Below are 15,607 nucleotides of genomic sequence, written 5' to 3' on the forward strand. Positions count from 1 at the left end.
TACATTAATTCATTTTTCATACTAAAATATATCAAAAAATATAAAATAATAGTTAAATTGTAAGAGTCAAAATATAATTTTACCGTAAAAAATATATTTTGTTTTTTACAAAAATTCTTTAATTTATATTTAAGTTAATTTGAATTTATGAAAAACATATATTTTGTGTTTTCTATTTTTCTCAAGTTAAAATACCTGTGGTAAACATATGTCACATGCTTAACCAATGTTACATTTTCTCACCGATTTATTATTATATTTTAAAATAAATAACATATGGAGTATAACAAAATATTTTCATTACTAATTATTAAAATAACTATATTAAAAGTCATATTAAATATTTTTTTTTACTAATTAAGGGTGTAAAAAAAAATTAAACCGAGAAAATCCATCGCCAACGTTTCTTTGTGTACGCTTTGTCTGAATCTAATATAATTTAAAACTTCCCATGTGTAAGTGTGGATAAAGACAGAGAAGATCATATTTATCCATTTCTTTCTTATCATACCGGAGAATATATCATATTTGTCGTATTCCTGTAAAACCGGTGAAGTCAAATGGTGCATCGTTCTCGGAGTGTTGATACCTGACGGAACGAAAAGGGGATCTCAATGGATAACACCAAACCTCTTATCGAACTTGAACCGGACGATGATGGCAGAATCAGAAGAACCGGTGCGTTTTCTTTCTAACTACCTCGAATCTTCAATTCCATCCATGAATTTGTATTGATTTCGTTTCTGAACTCTATAATATTTAGATTTGATCTCTAAATCGGTGGTTTTAGGTCCCTATACCCTCTGGAAGACTTGATTCTGGTAGCGTATTAATAAGTTTTTGGAAAAATGAAATTGTTCTGAGTTGATATTTAAGTGAGAGTAACTTTATCAACTGGTTGACGCTCTGAGAGAGAATTTTAAGGATACAAAAGTTAAAACAAGTTAACAATTTCAAGAATGCGTATTAACTCATTTATAGTACGAAAGACCAAAACTGAAAGTTTAACCGAGTATCTTGTGCAGTTTTGCGCTTCCAAATTGAGTGAACTTAACTCGCTCAACTCACTTTGGAAGTAAAATATACTGCAATGCCCGTTTAGGCCTAATCAACCTGATGTAAAATTGAGGTTTGCAAATTTCAGTTGTGTATTCTGTCATATGTAGTTGATATGATATTTTCAATAAAATAATTTATCTTTGATAAGGAACCAATAGTTGATGTTATGATTTGTTAAACATGTAGATACTATGGATAGTTGATTTTAGACATGAAGAATGGAAATTAGTTCCTTTATCTTCTTAATTGAGGTATTTATCTTAGAGAAGTGAGATTCATTTTGTGCATTTGTATATCTTAACCAGTGATCAGACATACTTTACCTAAGAAATAAAACATTGAAATCCAGATGAAGCTGAAAGAGCATATATTATTTGTGATGCTTGTTTCTGTTTGCAGGGAATGTGTTGACGGCAAGCACACACATTATAACTGTGGTGGTAGGGGCAGGAGTGCTGGCTCTGGCATGGGCCATGGCACAACTAGGATGGATAGCTGGCATAGGATGTATTGTGACCTTTTCAGCTATCTCCATTTTCACTTACAGTCTTGTAGCCGATTGTTACAGATATCCAGACCCTGTCACTGGCCAGAGAAATTATACTTATATGCAGGCTGTCAAGGCTTACTTAGGTAATTTCTGGAAAAAATTGACCCAAAATCTGAAAATTAACCCAATTTTTTACATCCCTCTTTTCCTTTACGACTGTGATTAGAATAGAAGTAAAACTAAAGTTAGGTGATTTTCATTTTCTATTTCTCTTTGCTACTTGAACATATATTGGTATCATTGCCTTCAATTAAATAGTATTGTTGTAAATTGTGAATTTGTTAGAGCTCAATCATTATCTTTCTAAAAAGTTTTCCTATTAATTTTTATATAAACATATACATGTTTCACCTTTTTCTAGGATGGTCTATGCATTATGTTAGTTCTTCTCTCAAATAAGTAAATTTGACACTCAGATTTTCACACACACACACGTGTATATATATATATATATATATATATATATATATATATATATATATATATATATATAGATATCCATTCAATATTAGTTTTTATTTCTTTTACATCTATCATTTTTGTCTTATCTATTAACTTTAAATTGTTGAAATTTTGGTAATATCAGTTTGTTGAAATTTTATTCACCTTATTTCTATTATTCTTTCAAATAATTCATATTTCTAAAAAAGTTAACTCTGTTATGGGGACAATTTTGTTTATTTTTTTTAGAAGTTCAAAATAACATTATTTATTCTATTGTCATTTATATTTGTTCCCTTCATTTAATATTTAAATAGTTTAAACATCTATGCATTTTAAGGTAGAATTGAAAATCATAAAATAAAAGTATTAATTATTTTATTACGATTAAGAAAAGTTATGAAATTTATTATTTATTTTAAAAAATATTTATTCTAGTAAGACTACAAAAAAAAAACTCTATTATTTTCTATTTAAAAAATGATAAAATAAATATTTTGATTGGTAGTGTTACTTGTATTAATTTGGCCTTGCTATTTTGGTAATAGGTGGAACAATGCATGTGCTTTGTGGATTGATTCAATATACCAAGCTCGCTGGGATCACGGTGGGCTACACAATAACTTCCTCCACAAGCTTGGTGTGCGTAATATAATTAAAGCTTATTTAAGAATTTATTTATTACGATTAGGTCTGATATTATTTGTGAATCATAATTGGAATTGTTTACAAAAATTACTTATCAATAAAAATTTAATTTTAACGAGATCCTAACTTGTAAGCAACTCCGGAAATGCTATTAATAGAATTGAATTAATCATTTAGAATACAACTATCAACTATAAAATGTAAAACTCTTTAGTAGAGATCATTTAACCTTTTTTTTTTTTTAATGGTGAATGATGATGCGTGTGATATGGCAGGGCAATAAGGAAAGCCATTTGTTTCCACAACGCTGGAAATGCAGCTTCCTGCAAGTTTTCGAACAATCCCTCCATGATCGGCTTTGGGATTTTGCAAATTTTTTTGTCTCAGATTCCAAACTTTCACGAGCTTACATGGCTCTCAACTGCTGCTGCCATCACCTCTTTTGGTTATGTATTCATTGGTAGTGGGCTATGTCTCTCGGTCGTTCTCTCGGGTAAGCGCTTTTCAGTTTTCATCATTAATTTTATCAAAATAATTTAATATTAATCACCAAAATTTACTTACACAACTGTCTGTTTTAGTTTTTCATTGTTGATATGTGCGTTCTTCCCTTCATTTTAATTATTCATAGGTCAAGATGATGTATATGTTTTAAGAATATTGATAATATCTTTTATTAAACTGTTATTATTAAATAATTAAAGATTAATTGTAAATTAATTAGTATTTAAATGTGGTGATGAATAATTTCTTTTGAAAACAAAACTAATGTTTTTTAGATACTTTAAATACAATTTTCTTAAAATAAACTAAAACTCCTAAAAGTATATGGTAATTTTACACTGGCCACGTGATTAGGTAACGTTAGCTATATTGTGGTCGTTGAAAAGAGAAATAGTTTTATAGTATGGGTGTTGTGGATGTGGTTACGCGTGCCTATCATGTCATATGTGGAATGTGATTTCTTTTTCTTTTTCTCTTAAGTTTAGAGTGAAAGTGAATTATTTAAATTTAAGAAAAGGATGTCAGAAAGTGAAGTACAAAGTAGAATTGTTTGAATTAAGAAAAAAGAAAAAAAAATTGACAATAAACAAGTGGAAAATTGAGAATTGTTTGATTTAAGTGATGTGAGAAAATATTTTTTCTTAAATTGATATATTTGCCACATTACTTACCTAAAACATGAAAAGATTTAAAAAAAGAAAAGCGACATTCTTATCTTGTTAGTACTTGGACATTTCAAGACACGTTAACATGTCTACAAGTTTAACTATTACAAGAAAGTTAACAATGGAAGATGAGGAAATACTATGGATTTATCAAGACGGTTAGAAAGAGACGTGAAAAGGAGAACAGAACGGTATGGATATTATTATTAGTGTATGAGATACAAGGAGAGAGCCTTAATATAGGCAGCATGATAAAGAAACAGAAAGACTAACTAACAGAAACGTCTAGAAGCCGTTTATATGGATGAAGACAGAGATAACCTTTCTTGTTTACAGATAAACCAAGAAACAAGCATGCATGGGATTTAAAATTAAACTCGTGTGAATTATATGGTCGCAATAACGGAAAACAGCTACAACCAAAATGAGAAAAATATCATAGTTAGATGAACGTTTATAAGCATTTGATATGGGTTTGATATTGTAAAACCACAGTGGGAAGGTTATTTATAATCAAAGTAGCAGTTTGAAAGGCAATATTCCAGTATTTTAAAGGCATAGAGGCATGAGCTAAAAGACTTAAGCCTGTCTCAATTATGTGGCGGTGTTTACGTTCCACGGTGCCATTCTGTTGGTGCGAGTAAGGGCAAATATACCTATGATGAATACCTATCTTGGCAAGAAAACGATCAAAATGCAAGAATTCACTGGCATTATCAGTTTGTATAGATTTGATGGAGCATCCCTATTGATTTTCGATCAAATTTTTAAAATTGATAAACACAGCTAAAGCCTGAGACTTGAAGTCCAACATGTATATCCACGTGAATTTTGATAACGCATCAACAAAGGAGATATAACAACGATCACCATTCACAGAGCATACGTGAGATGGATCCCATTTATATATATGTTAATCAACCCAAGCGGATGTTGATAACACGGGTTAGAAGAAGAGAACGATAATTGGTGTATTTTAGACGCATCACAGGAATCACAAGAAACAGAGCCAGATTTATATGAAATATTGCATCGTTGAAGAATGTGTTAAAAGTCTGTAAGGAGGCATGACCCATCCTAGCATGCCATAGATCTAAAACAGAAGACGATGTAGTAGAAGAGTGGTTAACCGTAGGAGATGGAAGTCTTTGTAGCGTTGGAAAAACATAGATGCCGTTCCTTAAGTTGACCTTGAAGCAAGATCTCCTTTGTGACCTGATGTTTAACATTGCAATGATGAGAATAGAATTCAAAAAATACACAATTATCTTTAGCAAATTGAGAGACACTTAAAAGATTTTTGGTGATACGTGGAACATGAAAAAGATTGTTTAAAACAAATTTAGAAGAATATGGCAAGGAAGAAAGATTAGTTGAACCATTGTGAGTAATGGTCAAACCTGCAACATTGCCAAGTTTTAGGAGCTCAGAAGCAGTGTAATGGGTTTTAGAGGTATAACTTGTTGGATCATTTGTTATATGGTGGGATACCCCACTATCGGGATACCATAATAAGTCAGGCATTGAGGATATGGAAGAGAGTTGATCACATATATCCATATTGGAAGAAGAAACCTGAGAATTGTGTAAATGAATGGAGGGTTGATACTTTTGATCAAACCGATGCCAACAATTTGGTGCAGTATGCCCGTACTTGGAGCATATTTGGCATTGTAACCTGGTATTGTTCTGAGACTGTGGAGAGGATTGCCATAGTTGATGAGAGGAATTATTGAGAGTGGAGGAGCGACCACCACGAGTAGAAGAATATGAACGTGAGCGAGCACGGCCACCACGATCTTGAGATCCACGATTGTTGTTCCAAGAGGCAGTAGAAGCATTAACTTGCATAACAGAATCAGCTTGCTTTTCTAAACGTTCCTCGTGAGCAAGAAGCAAAGCTTCTATTTCTTCAACTGAATAAAGATCTATGCGAGAAAGAACCCAAGCGACAAACGCATCGTAATCTGCGGGAAGACCATCAAGAATGGCTTCTATGTGATCAGCATCTGATATTGGTGAGCCAATGGCAGCAAGTGAGTCAACAGTTTTTTGGATTTCAAGAATATATGTAGAGATAGACTTATCGTTCTTGGTATTCTTTAACTGCAATTTGAGCTTCTTGATCCGTGTGCGTGACTGGCTAGCAAAGTATATTTTTAGTTTCTGCCAGATTTCGATGGAGGTATTTAAGCCCACCATTTTGGTAAGCATTGGAGCGGACATAGAGGCAAGAAGCCACGCCACAATGAGACTATCTTGTTGCTGATGATGAATGTAGGAAGGATTAACATGTGCACGGGCTTCTGCATCCGGTGTGAGATATTTGGGTGGTAAAGAAGAACCATCAAAGAAATCTGGAAAATTGGAAACCCTTGATGGTGGCAAGAACTTGATGTTGCCATACCAAAAAGTTTTCATCGTCAAGTTTGATGCTAACAGGCATATTGAAAGTATGAGGAATGAAAGGTGTTGGGACAGAAGAGGTGGTGGAGTTGGAAGTTTGAGAGTGCGAAAGAGCCGAAGTCATGGTTCAGAGAAAAAAAATCTCTAAGCTCTGAATACTATGTTAGAAAGAGACGTGGAAAGGAGAACAGAACGGTATGGATATTATTATTAGTGTGAGATACAAGGAGAGAGCCTTAATATAGGCAGCATGATGAAGAAACAGAAATACTAACAGAAACGTATAGAAGCCGTTTATACTCCTAACAAAGACACCCAAGATAATGGCCTATTACACAAGATAAAGAAAATAAGCCAAATTTGATATTAGTGACATAAATAAAACAGTTGCAAAGAAATCGAAGACAAAACTAAAGACGAATTTGCTCATGACAAAAACTGAAATTTGCTGAAACCCGTTTTCCATCACTAAATCAGTTGCTAATTTGACTTCTAAATTTTGGTACAAAATTGGCAAGTTCTTTTGTTAACGATCTCTCTCAATGCCTGTCCAAGTGTTTAATTTCTCTTGCAAGGTTTGTTCTCATCCTCTTTTAGTACATCAAAGGAGTTGCTCTGCTTATACTTCTGTCAGTACCAAGTATGCTACCTTGTGAAATTAAGCGTTCTCAAAGAACCAAATGTTTAGCCAAAATAAATTCACTCAAGAATGTGAAGAAAAGTAAATCCACAAAAGCTCAGTTAGAAATTCTAAACTCAAAATGGAATTTTAGTGGTAATACTTCAGGGAAAGCCAAATAAAAATGACAAACTAGAATTGAAGCTTGTGAGAAGTAGGCACAAAAAGGAAGTCCTAGGGAATGGTTCTTGAGTAGATTACAAAAATAAAAAATAAACTACTAGAATTTGATTTGTTTTTCCTTTGGTCTTTTTATAAACAAGAGGAATTCTAAGATGCCCTTCGCTAAATACGAATTTAATCTGTAGGATTAATTAAGTGTGGAGTTTGCATCCAACAGTAAAGTTAAATTGTGAAAGAAATTAAAGAATTAAGTAGTGGCTTTTGTGTGATTCTTTGGTCAATTGAGTAAACTTTTCTTTTACGAATGTCTCCTTGGCTTTTGTTTAATTTCTATTGTATTTAGGAGATGCTTGCCTTTTCTTTTTGTTTTCAAACTGGACTGTTGAAGAATGTACGAACTACTAATTAAGGTCATAAAATTCAACTTCCAAATATTTTTTTGATTTTACTTTCCCTAAATGAAATTGCCTAAGGAGTCGAGAAAGCTTAAACAAACTAGAAACAAAATACATTAAAAGCCTAACTATATGATTTTGTCAATGAATTAATAGCGAATAAGATCTCAAAGTTGTAAAACCAAAAGCACACATAAGTTAAAAGTAATTTTTGGATTTAGTGCTCAAGACAAGAAAGGTAAAACATCAAATCAGTATAATTATGAACACTAAACATGACTTGTAAACACAATAAATAGGAGATGTGTTTGGAGAGAAATGGAGGAAAAAGGCTAAGCTAGCTCCGGATTATATATCTGATTTCTATGCATTTGTTTTTGTTCTCCCATGTTTTGTATTTGTCTCTTTTTGTTTGAGATTATCAGTGTGTTTTGGTGGTTTTTGACATAGTGGAAATCGATATTGACACTAATAGAGTAGTTTGGACCGACAGACATAATATTTTGTTGTAGTTAAGACCGAAAGTAATAAAATACCCGAAAAGTCAAAACTGAATTAATGTTAAAAAACAGTTGTTGTTAATCTCATGAGCAGAAAAGGATGGTCAAGAATGACTTTGTAAGTCAAGAGTTATAGTAAGAATACTTATAATCAAGTTTTGATTAGTGGGCATTAGAGGGAACTAGTATAAAATATTTTTAAATAAGTTGATGTTAGATATCTTAGATATCCTGACACTTCAAAGTCTATTTATCATTTGTCAACTCTTATGCAATTTTTGTTCGCAGGATTTGATCCCACATTTTACCTCTATTGAGTTTAATATATGTAAGAATGAACTCCCTAACAATAGGTTAAAATAGTTTTGATTTCCATGTGTTTGTTCTTGTTCTCCATGTTTTGTATTTGTCTCTTTTTTGTTTACGAGATTACCAGTCTGTTGCTGCTTGCATTGTTGGTGGTTCCGACATAGTGGAGATCACGTCCGCAAATGTGTTGTCCGACTAGTGTTACCTTTCAAAGAAAAATTAGTTCATATTAAGGAGTTTAATTAATGATTTTGGAAGTTCCGATAATCAATAGTAATAGTGTTACAGAGAGTAGGCATGAAAGATAATTTTTAACACTCGTTCCAGAGCTTGTATTATATAGGGCATGTTTGGATGACTTCCCTATACAGATTTTTAAGAAAAAAAGTGAAATAAATTTTTCAATAAATTAAAAGTAAAATTTAAAAAAATTTGTAGAGTTTATACAAAATAAGTTTCTACGCAAGTTAATTTTAAATTATAGAGAAATTAATTGTATTTCTTTTAACTTTTACGAGGAAATTTGTAGAAATATAACCTTAATCCTTGAATGTAGTTCCTTATTGCTTCGTTTGATTTTGAAGACAAAAAGAAGTCATTGCAATTTGAATTTGGATGTGTACAGGAAAAGGAGCTGCAACCAGCATAACCGGAACCAAACTACCCGTAGAAGATAAACTTTTGAAGGTCTTCACTGCAATGGGAAACATAGCTCTTGCGTGCACTTACGCTACTGTCATTTATGATATCATGGTACTCGTTAAAACTTGTAATTTTTAATCAATTTCAACCAATCACCATCACAGAAAGAAAGAGTGTTAAAGTATGGCTTGCATTCCTCTTTTAATAAATGAACAAAAGCATACAGAGATGCTAGTGATGAAGTTATTGCAAATTGGAATTATAGTTGTTAAAGTACTGAATACCATTATTTGATGATGTTTTTGCTTAGGACACATTAAAGTCGCATCCAGCAGAAAATAAACAAATGAAAAGGGCCAACGTGGTAGGGGTGACAGCAATGACAATATTGTTCTTGCTGTGCAGTGGCCTTGGCTATGCTGCTTTTGGGGACAACACTCCTGGGAACATCTTGACCGGATTTACCGAACCCTTCTGGTTGGTTGCACTGGGCAACGGATGCATCATTATGCACATGATTGGAGCATATCAGGTTGGATCATTATTTTTCCAGAACTTCAATTTCTTTTTCATCTTTCAAAATTACGCTACTCATCTTTTTAACTTGATTCCAAATTTTATTGAAATATATGCTTTTAATCCGTGTCATTATATTTGTTTAGTTGAATAATGACCTGATATTGCGATACTATTACGTGAAAATAAGAAGTTTCTCACCTCGAATATAAAGGTAACCGCCAAACATCAAAATGCTGCAATTTTTTTCAAAATTATATATGGATATATGTTAAGGGAATTACGAAAACCGACAAATCGTGCTTGCATGACCCGATTTTATTGTATAAAAAAAGTGTTAGACACAATTTTTGAATCTGTTTATATTATAATATGATATGATTTGTCTATTTTCGTAATATTTTTAAAATATATTTATTTTTATCATTTTGAAAAAATAAATTGTACCATCTAGTGCTTTATACAAAGGTAAGATACGGAAAATACAAAATTCAATAAATAAGATTTAATTGAACTTTTTATCTACGCTTAGAAAAATTAAACTTTTAGTCCGTCCTACAAAATTTCATTAATTTAATCTCATTTTTGTTTTGTTAATTTGATTTTTATTAATTGAATTATACAATTTTAATTAATTAATTAACTTGGCATGCAATATTTAATTACAATAATGACGTAATAAAATGTGTTGTATTATCACAACAACACATTTATATTGACATGACAATTTATTATCACCTTCGTTGACTATTAGGCATTAGGAGATCAAATCTAAAAACAACTTATTTATGAAAGAACGAAAACTGCAATTAAATATAAAATGAAGTACCAAACGATTTTTTAATAGTTGATCAAAGATAGATCACTATTTTTTAAGGGAAAAATAGATATGATTTTTCGGCAATTAAAGTTTGTAAATTTTAGTCAAGAATTCTTTCGTATTTATGTCCAATAAAGTGTCTGCAATGAATATTTGGTTACAGGTGATGGGTCAACCATTCTTTCGTATAGTTGAAATGGGTGCTAACATGGTGTGGCCACATTCAGATTTCATAAACAAGGAATATCCATTGATGATGGGTAATGTCATGGTTCGTTTCAACTTGTTTAGGTTAGTTTGGAGGACGATTTTTGTGATATTAGCAACAATCCTTGCCATGGTAATGCCATTTTTCAGTGAGGTTCTTTCCCTCCTTGGTGCAATTGGGTTCGGGCCTTTAGTAGTGTTTTTTCCCATACAAATGCACATTGCCCAGAAACAGATTACAAAACTATCACTCAGGTGGTACTGCCTCCAATTTTTAAGTTGCCTGGGCTTCATTATTTCAGTGACTGCTGTGATCGGTTCAATTCATGGGATTATTCAGGATTTCCATAAAACCAATCTTTTCATGTATAAACAATAGTTCCTTTGGTAACAATTGCAACTTTTTTTTTTTTTTTTAAGTTATTCCTTAGAAGTTTACTTGCACAGACCTAAAATGATTAATACAAATATTGCTCCTATAAGAGTGGTTGTCAATTGCCATTGTGCACCTTTTAACTATTTAAAGAACGAAGATGAATGATTGAGTCAAGAGAAAAAGAAAAACTAAATATAGATTGTTGTAACCAAGAGATAGGAAGAAGACCTATAAAAAAAAGAATACATTCAAAGTTGTATTTTGCTCTTCCATAAGTTTTAAAACTCTTGTCTATATTGATGTCAATCTTAGTTAAACCTTAATCGGGCGGTCACCCCTTATTTTCCTCTGGTAATTAAATTATGAATTCAATAATTCCTTCCTCAAAGCGATAGTACGAATGAGATCTGGTGATGACGACCTACGTTTACTAATTTCAGAAGATATTCGTATAAGTCTGCATCTCACATAAATCCACATTTAAAAAGGAAAAATTCTCGAATCAATAATTTTGTAATTTTATTATCAGAAAACATCACATATAATACTTTGACGACTATTTTTATTCGTCTACATGTGATTGTCGATTGATCATTTTGTAAAATGTGACGAAGGGTGAAGAACATACCTTAACTTGATTTAACTGATCTAATGAAGATAAAGAAACCTTTCAACCCACTCACATTGACATCAAGGTTTATAACACTTTCTAATGATTTGAAAATAACATCGTATTAGTTAATTTCAACTTCGTCCAAACCAATTACTTATATTTTATATTATGTTACATTTTGTTATATATAGAGAGAGTATGAGAATAAAAAAATAACAAGTTCCTCAACATATCTTTTATATCTATCATATATCTCATATTTTTAAACTCTCTAAAAATTTCAAATGTAACGCCCCAATTAATTAATGAGCGTAATTAAAGGAAACGTCACATAATTATAATATAACAGCGCAGTTCTGGAGTTTAAACGTAAGACCTTACAAAATAAGGCACACCACGATGCCACAAGAGATAAAAGAGTATCATAAAAGTCTGCTGGAACACTAGCATATAAAGACTGACAAATACATAGGCCGTAGCCCTCAAGATATCCCAAGAAAACTAAGCTGTAGGGTCGCCTCCTCCCTGATGACCACGATGATCCCTCGCGTCTGCTCCCATCAATAAATTGATGATCATCGCAAAGATAGAAACACGACATACAAGGCAACCAACAAGAAAAGGGTAAGCTAGAGCCAATCAACATCTTTATCATACAATTAAACATACTTTCGCCATCCAATATCAGTACCACATCCAAGCATGTTAAGACTCTTCAATCAATACACTACGACTCTACTCGACTCATCCGGATACGTATAACTTAGTCGGATTCAGCGGATGCTTGCACTTGTGGTGGATACCTCTGCTCGACCCTGAGCTGCTCATCTCCGAGCTATGTGTTACAAGTGTTACGATGGATCAATTTTCCCTCACCACAAGGTTAGCCCTTAATGAATTTCAGGCCTCCTGCTACTCTCACCACAAGAGTCAATCCGCTCTAAGTGAGACTAACTGGCTCCTTAGAGTGTCAGGATGCAACCTTAACTTGAATCCTTACCTAGTTATACATATGGGGCACCACCACGGACACCCACTAACAGGGGCCATGGAATTACGTCCCGACCACTAAAGCGCGACCTTGAAAGTCTCACCTAGAGACCCCAAGGAATTATGCACTGACACAAAAGAATACAATCATTCAATCAATAATATTCACCATGCGAAGATACCCTCGTTATGTCAACCTTTAAAACCGTTACCTTTCACATTTCCAGAGCCAACCCATTCCGACTCATCATAATCCATCCATGTACATAGGATCTAATTCATTTCATTATCATGACACTTTAACAACACCAATCTCATTTAGTTCACATGCCAATGCTCATACCAAACCCATCATTTATAATTCATGAATCATGCTACGTATACATCGCACTTCATTATATACATGTCCCTCATCATAACATTCATACCCAACCAACACAGATAATCCAGAAATAAACAAACATTCAAACTCAACGCTATCTCGCCTAGCACCTCGCTCAGGCGAGTCCCCCTCCGCTTAGGCGAGGGCTCAAACAGGAACAAGAAAGTAGCGCGGGATCTCGCTTAGGCGAGACCCCTCTCGCTTGGGCGAGTTGTGTGCTCGCTCAAAAACACACTCTGGTCGCCTGGGCGACCACTCGCGCAGAAAGCTCTGGGCGAGCCTCTGCACATCTCGCCTGGGCGAGTCAAGCTTGCCTGGGCGAGTCTATCAGTGTCCGCCACTGTTCATACCTGCACAACGTGTACACGTACCCAACAGGGGTTCCAGCCAACCCAAACATTCATAGCAATGCACAATCTCGAAGAATTCACAAACCACGACAATACAAGCTAAAACACACCACGCAAAAAGGTTCTAGCTTCCCTTACCTGGAATAAGCTAGCAAAACGACCCAACACGCCCTCGATACCGAACACACGAGCACAACAGCTCAAGGAGCGAACAGAAGAACTGAAAAGATAGCGAAACAGAAGCACGATATGGGTTACTTGGAACCCTAACTGTGAAAGGAACGAAATGAATAATAGAGACGAGTATGGGCTAGCCACAACACTTACATGGAGTAGGGAAAACAACCTCGAACTAGCTCAAAGACGGCGGAACCCTAACCCTAGCAGAGCGTCCTGTAAGAGCAAGGGGGTGACGACTGGTTTTTCTGAAAGTGAATGAAATGTGGAATTAGGGCAACACGAAGGGTTCTTATATCATGGGCCAGCCTTTAGGCCCACCGCTGCAGGGCAGCCCTTAAGATTGAGATGGTAGAAACAAAAAAGGGGCCTTACATCAAACACCTATAATATTTCATATTGTAATTATATGATTCGTAATATTTCATATCGTAATATGACTATTAAAATTTCATAAGTCTGCATCCTAATTAAGTCCGTATCAAACTCTCAAAATCAAAATATGGACTTAAGTGAATGTTTACTGTAATTAGTTAGTATTCATTACTAGATGTGGTTACTTTATTAAAGGAAAAATTATTAAAACAAATATAATTAATTAAGCAAGATTATTTGGACTTCTAATTAGGATATTGGCATACAAATAGTCACATAAATTACGAACTTACAATGCTTATGTTGTACGAACTTAGTCATCGGTGAATTGGCTTGTAGAGGTGAAGACTTGCTTGTGGAGTGCTAATTGTACATTATTTGGATTGTATGCCAGAGGTAGTTAGGTCGCAATTAGGTCTGTTGCTTGGTGAGACATATGTATAATTTTTTTTTTCAGAGTTCCATATTTCTTAGGATTACTTACAAGATTGAGATTACAAAAAATCATCTCTTTTTAAATCTTATTCAAATGTGTGGGTACAAAAATGTACATTAGTCCAAGTCCTTACTAATGCATGTGATATTCATTTGTCCCAATTACTTTCTCCTAGTATAAAAGGAAATATGATTTATAAACAAATTTCTAAAGAAGAGAAGTGCAAAAATCATTTGTGTGGACATATTTTGTTAACAAAAGGGGATAAATTGCTTACAAATTTAGACCTTAAAACTTGATGTGGCTTGGAAGCATTTGAGTAAATGGAAGGCAATCCCACTTGGCAAAGAGTCCTATGAATATGCTCTTTCTTGTGTAGAAGACATGCAAAGGGTGTTGGTCGTTAGAACTTGAAATTTATCTCTTGGCATTCTTCGTATTTTTTCTTGGGCAAAAGATTCTGTTCCGACTTCCATGAAACTCATGAAAACTCAATGTTGGGTTTATTGTAAGGCCCTCTTATTTCAGCTCTAATATTTAAGGGTTGGCCCACAGGATTCCCTAGGCCCCTAAGGCAGCCAAACCCCCCCTCACTTCTGCCATTCTTGCAAAGAATCAGTTCCCTCACACTCTCCTTTCTTCTCCATAAAACCTCTGCTAGGGTTTGGATCTCCGCCACCTTCGAGCTAGTTCAGTCTCGTTCCCTGAGTCACGTAAGTTACTCCTTAGCTCATATTAGTTCTTCTCCAGTTACACTTTCGTAATCCCAGTTAGGGTTTCGTGGTAACCTTGTTCCTGTTCTGTTCCACCGTTTATTTCCAGCTATTTGGTCTGTCCGTAGGACTATGGTGCTCGTTGTTGCGTATCGAAGTTTCTACTAGCTCTTTCCAGGTAAGGGAAGCTAGGGTTCTGAGTTTTAGTCTATTTTGGCCTGTTTTGGAATCTACTTGGTGTTTGTATGGATTGTACGTTGCTGTGAATATAGGAGATGCCTTGTGTTATATTTGGATATAAAATGTGGCTGTTGTAGGGAGAATAGTGGCGAGATCTGATACTCTCGCCCAAGCGAGCCTGTCTCGCCTAGGTGAGACTTGCAGAAGCAGGCCAGGTTCACACTCAAAGAGCTCTTGTTTTGAGCGAGGTACTATCTCGGTCAGGCGAGAGACGCTCGCCTAAGCGAGAACGCGTGGGAGCTTTGGTATGTTGCTCCAGTCTTAGCCTAGGTGAGGAACCTCACCTTTGGGCGAGGAGTGGCCTCGCTCAAGCAAGGAGGGCTCGCCTAAGCAAGCGTTCGCAAAACCTCCCAAGGCCTTTGTCGCTATCTCGCCTAAGCGAGAGTCTGCAGCTTAAGCGAGAGCACCCCTCTCGCTTGAGCGAGGGCTTCTGGCTTGAGCGAGATGTGCTGCAGGTCACACGAATTTTCCTCATATGGTTGTTATTAGTT

At 34.5% G+C, this 15,607-nt stretch overlaps 1 protein-coding gene across 2 annotated transcripts; it reads left to right on the top strand.

Moving 5' to 3' along the window:
- The first annotated feature begins 443 nt into the window (after positions 1–443).
- LOC114194720 (amino acid permease 1-like) lies at positions 444–10,946 on the top strand. 2 transcript variants are annotated; one of them, XM_028085094.1, is made up of 8 exons: positions 444–678; positions 1,459–1,692; positions 2,599–2,692; positions 2,974–3,191; positions 8,905–9,032; positions 9,232–9,453; positions 9,584–9,651; positions 10,421–10,693. In XM_028085094.1, the coding sequence occupies exons 1-7, from the start codon at positions 615–617 to the stop codon at positions 9,647–9,649; spliced, it is 1,026 nt and encodes a 341-aa protein (XP_027940895.1). In that variant the 5' UTR covers positions 444–614; the 3' UTR covers positions 9,650–9,651; positions 10,421–10,693. The 2 variants fall into 2 exon arrangements, with proteins under 2 accessions (XP_027940895.1, XP_027940894.1); XM_028085093.1 differs by lacking the exon at positions 9,584–9,651 and having other exon boundaries at positions 10,421–10,946.
- Positions 10,947–15,607: the final 4,661 nt, after the last annotated feature.

This window comes from Vigna unguiculata, chromosome 8, assembly GCF_004118075.2.
Source record: "Vigna unguiculata cultivar IT97K-499-35 chromosome 8, ASM411807v1, whole genome shotgun sequence".
NCBI classification, from domain to species: domain Eukaryota; kingdom Viridiplantae; phylum Streptophyta; class Magnoliopsida; order Fabales; family Fabaceae; genus Vigna; species Vigna unguiculata.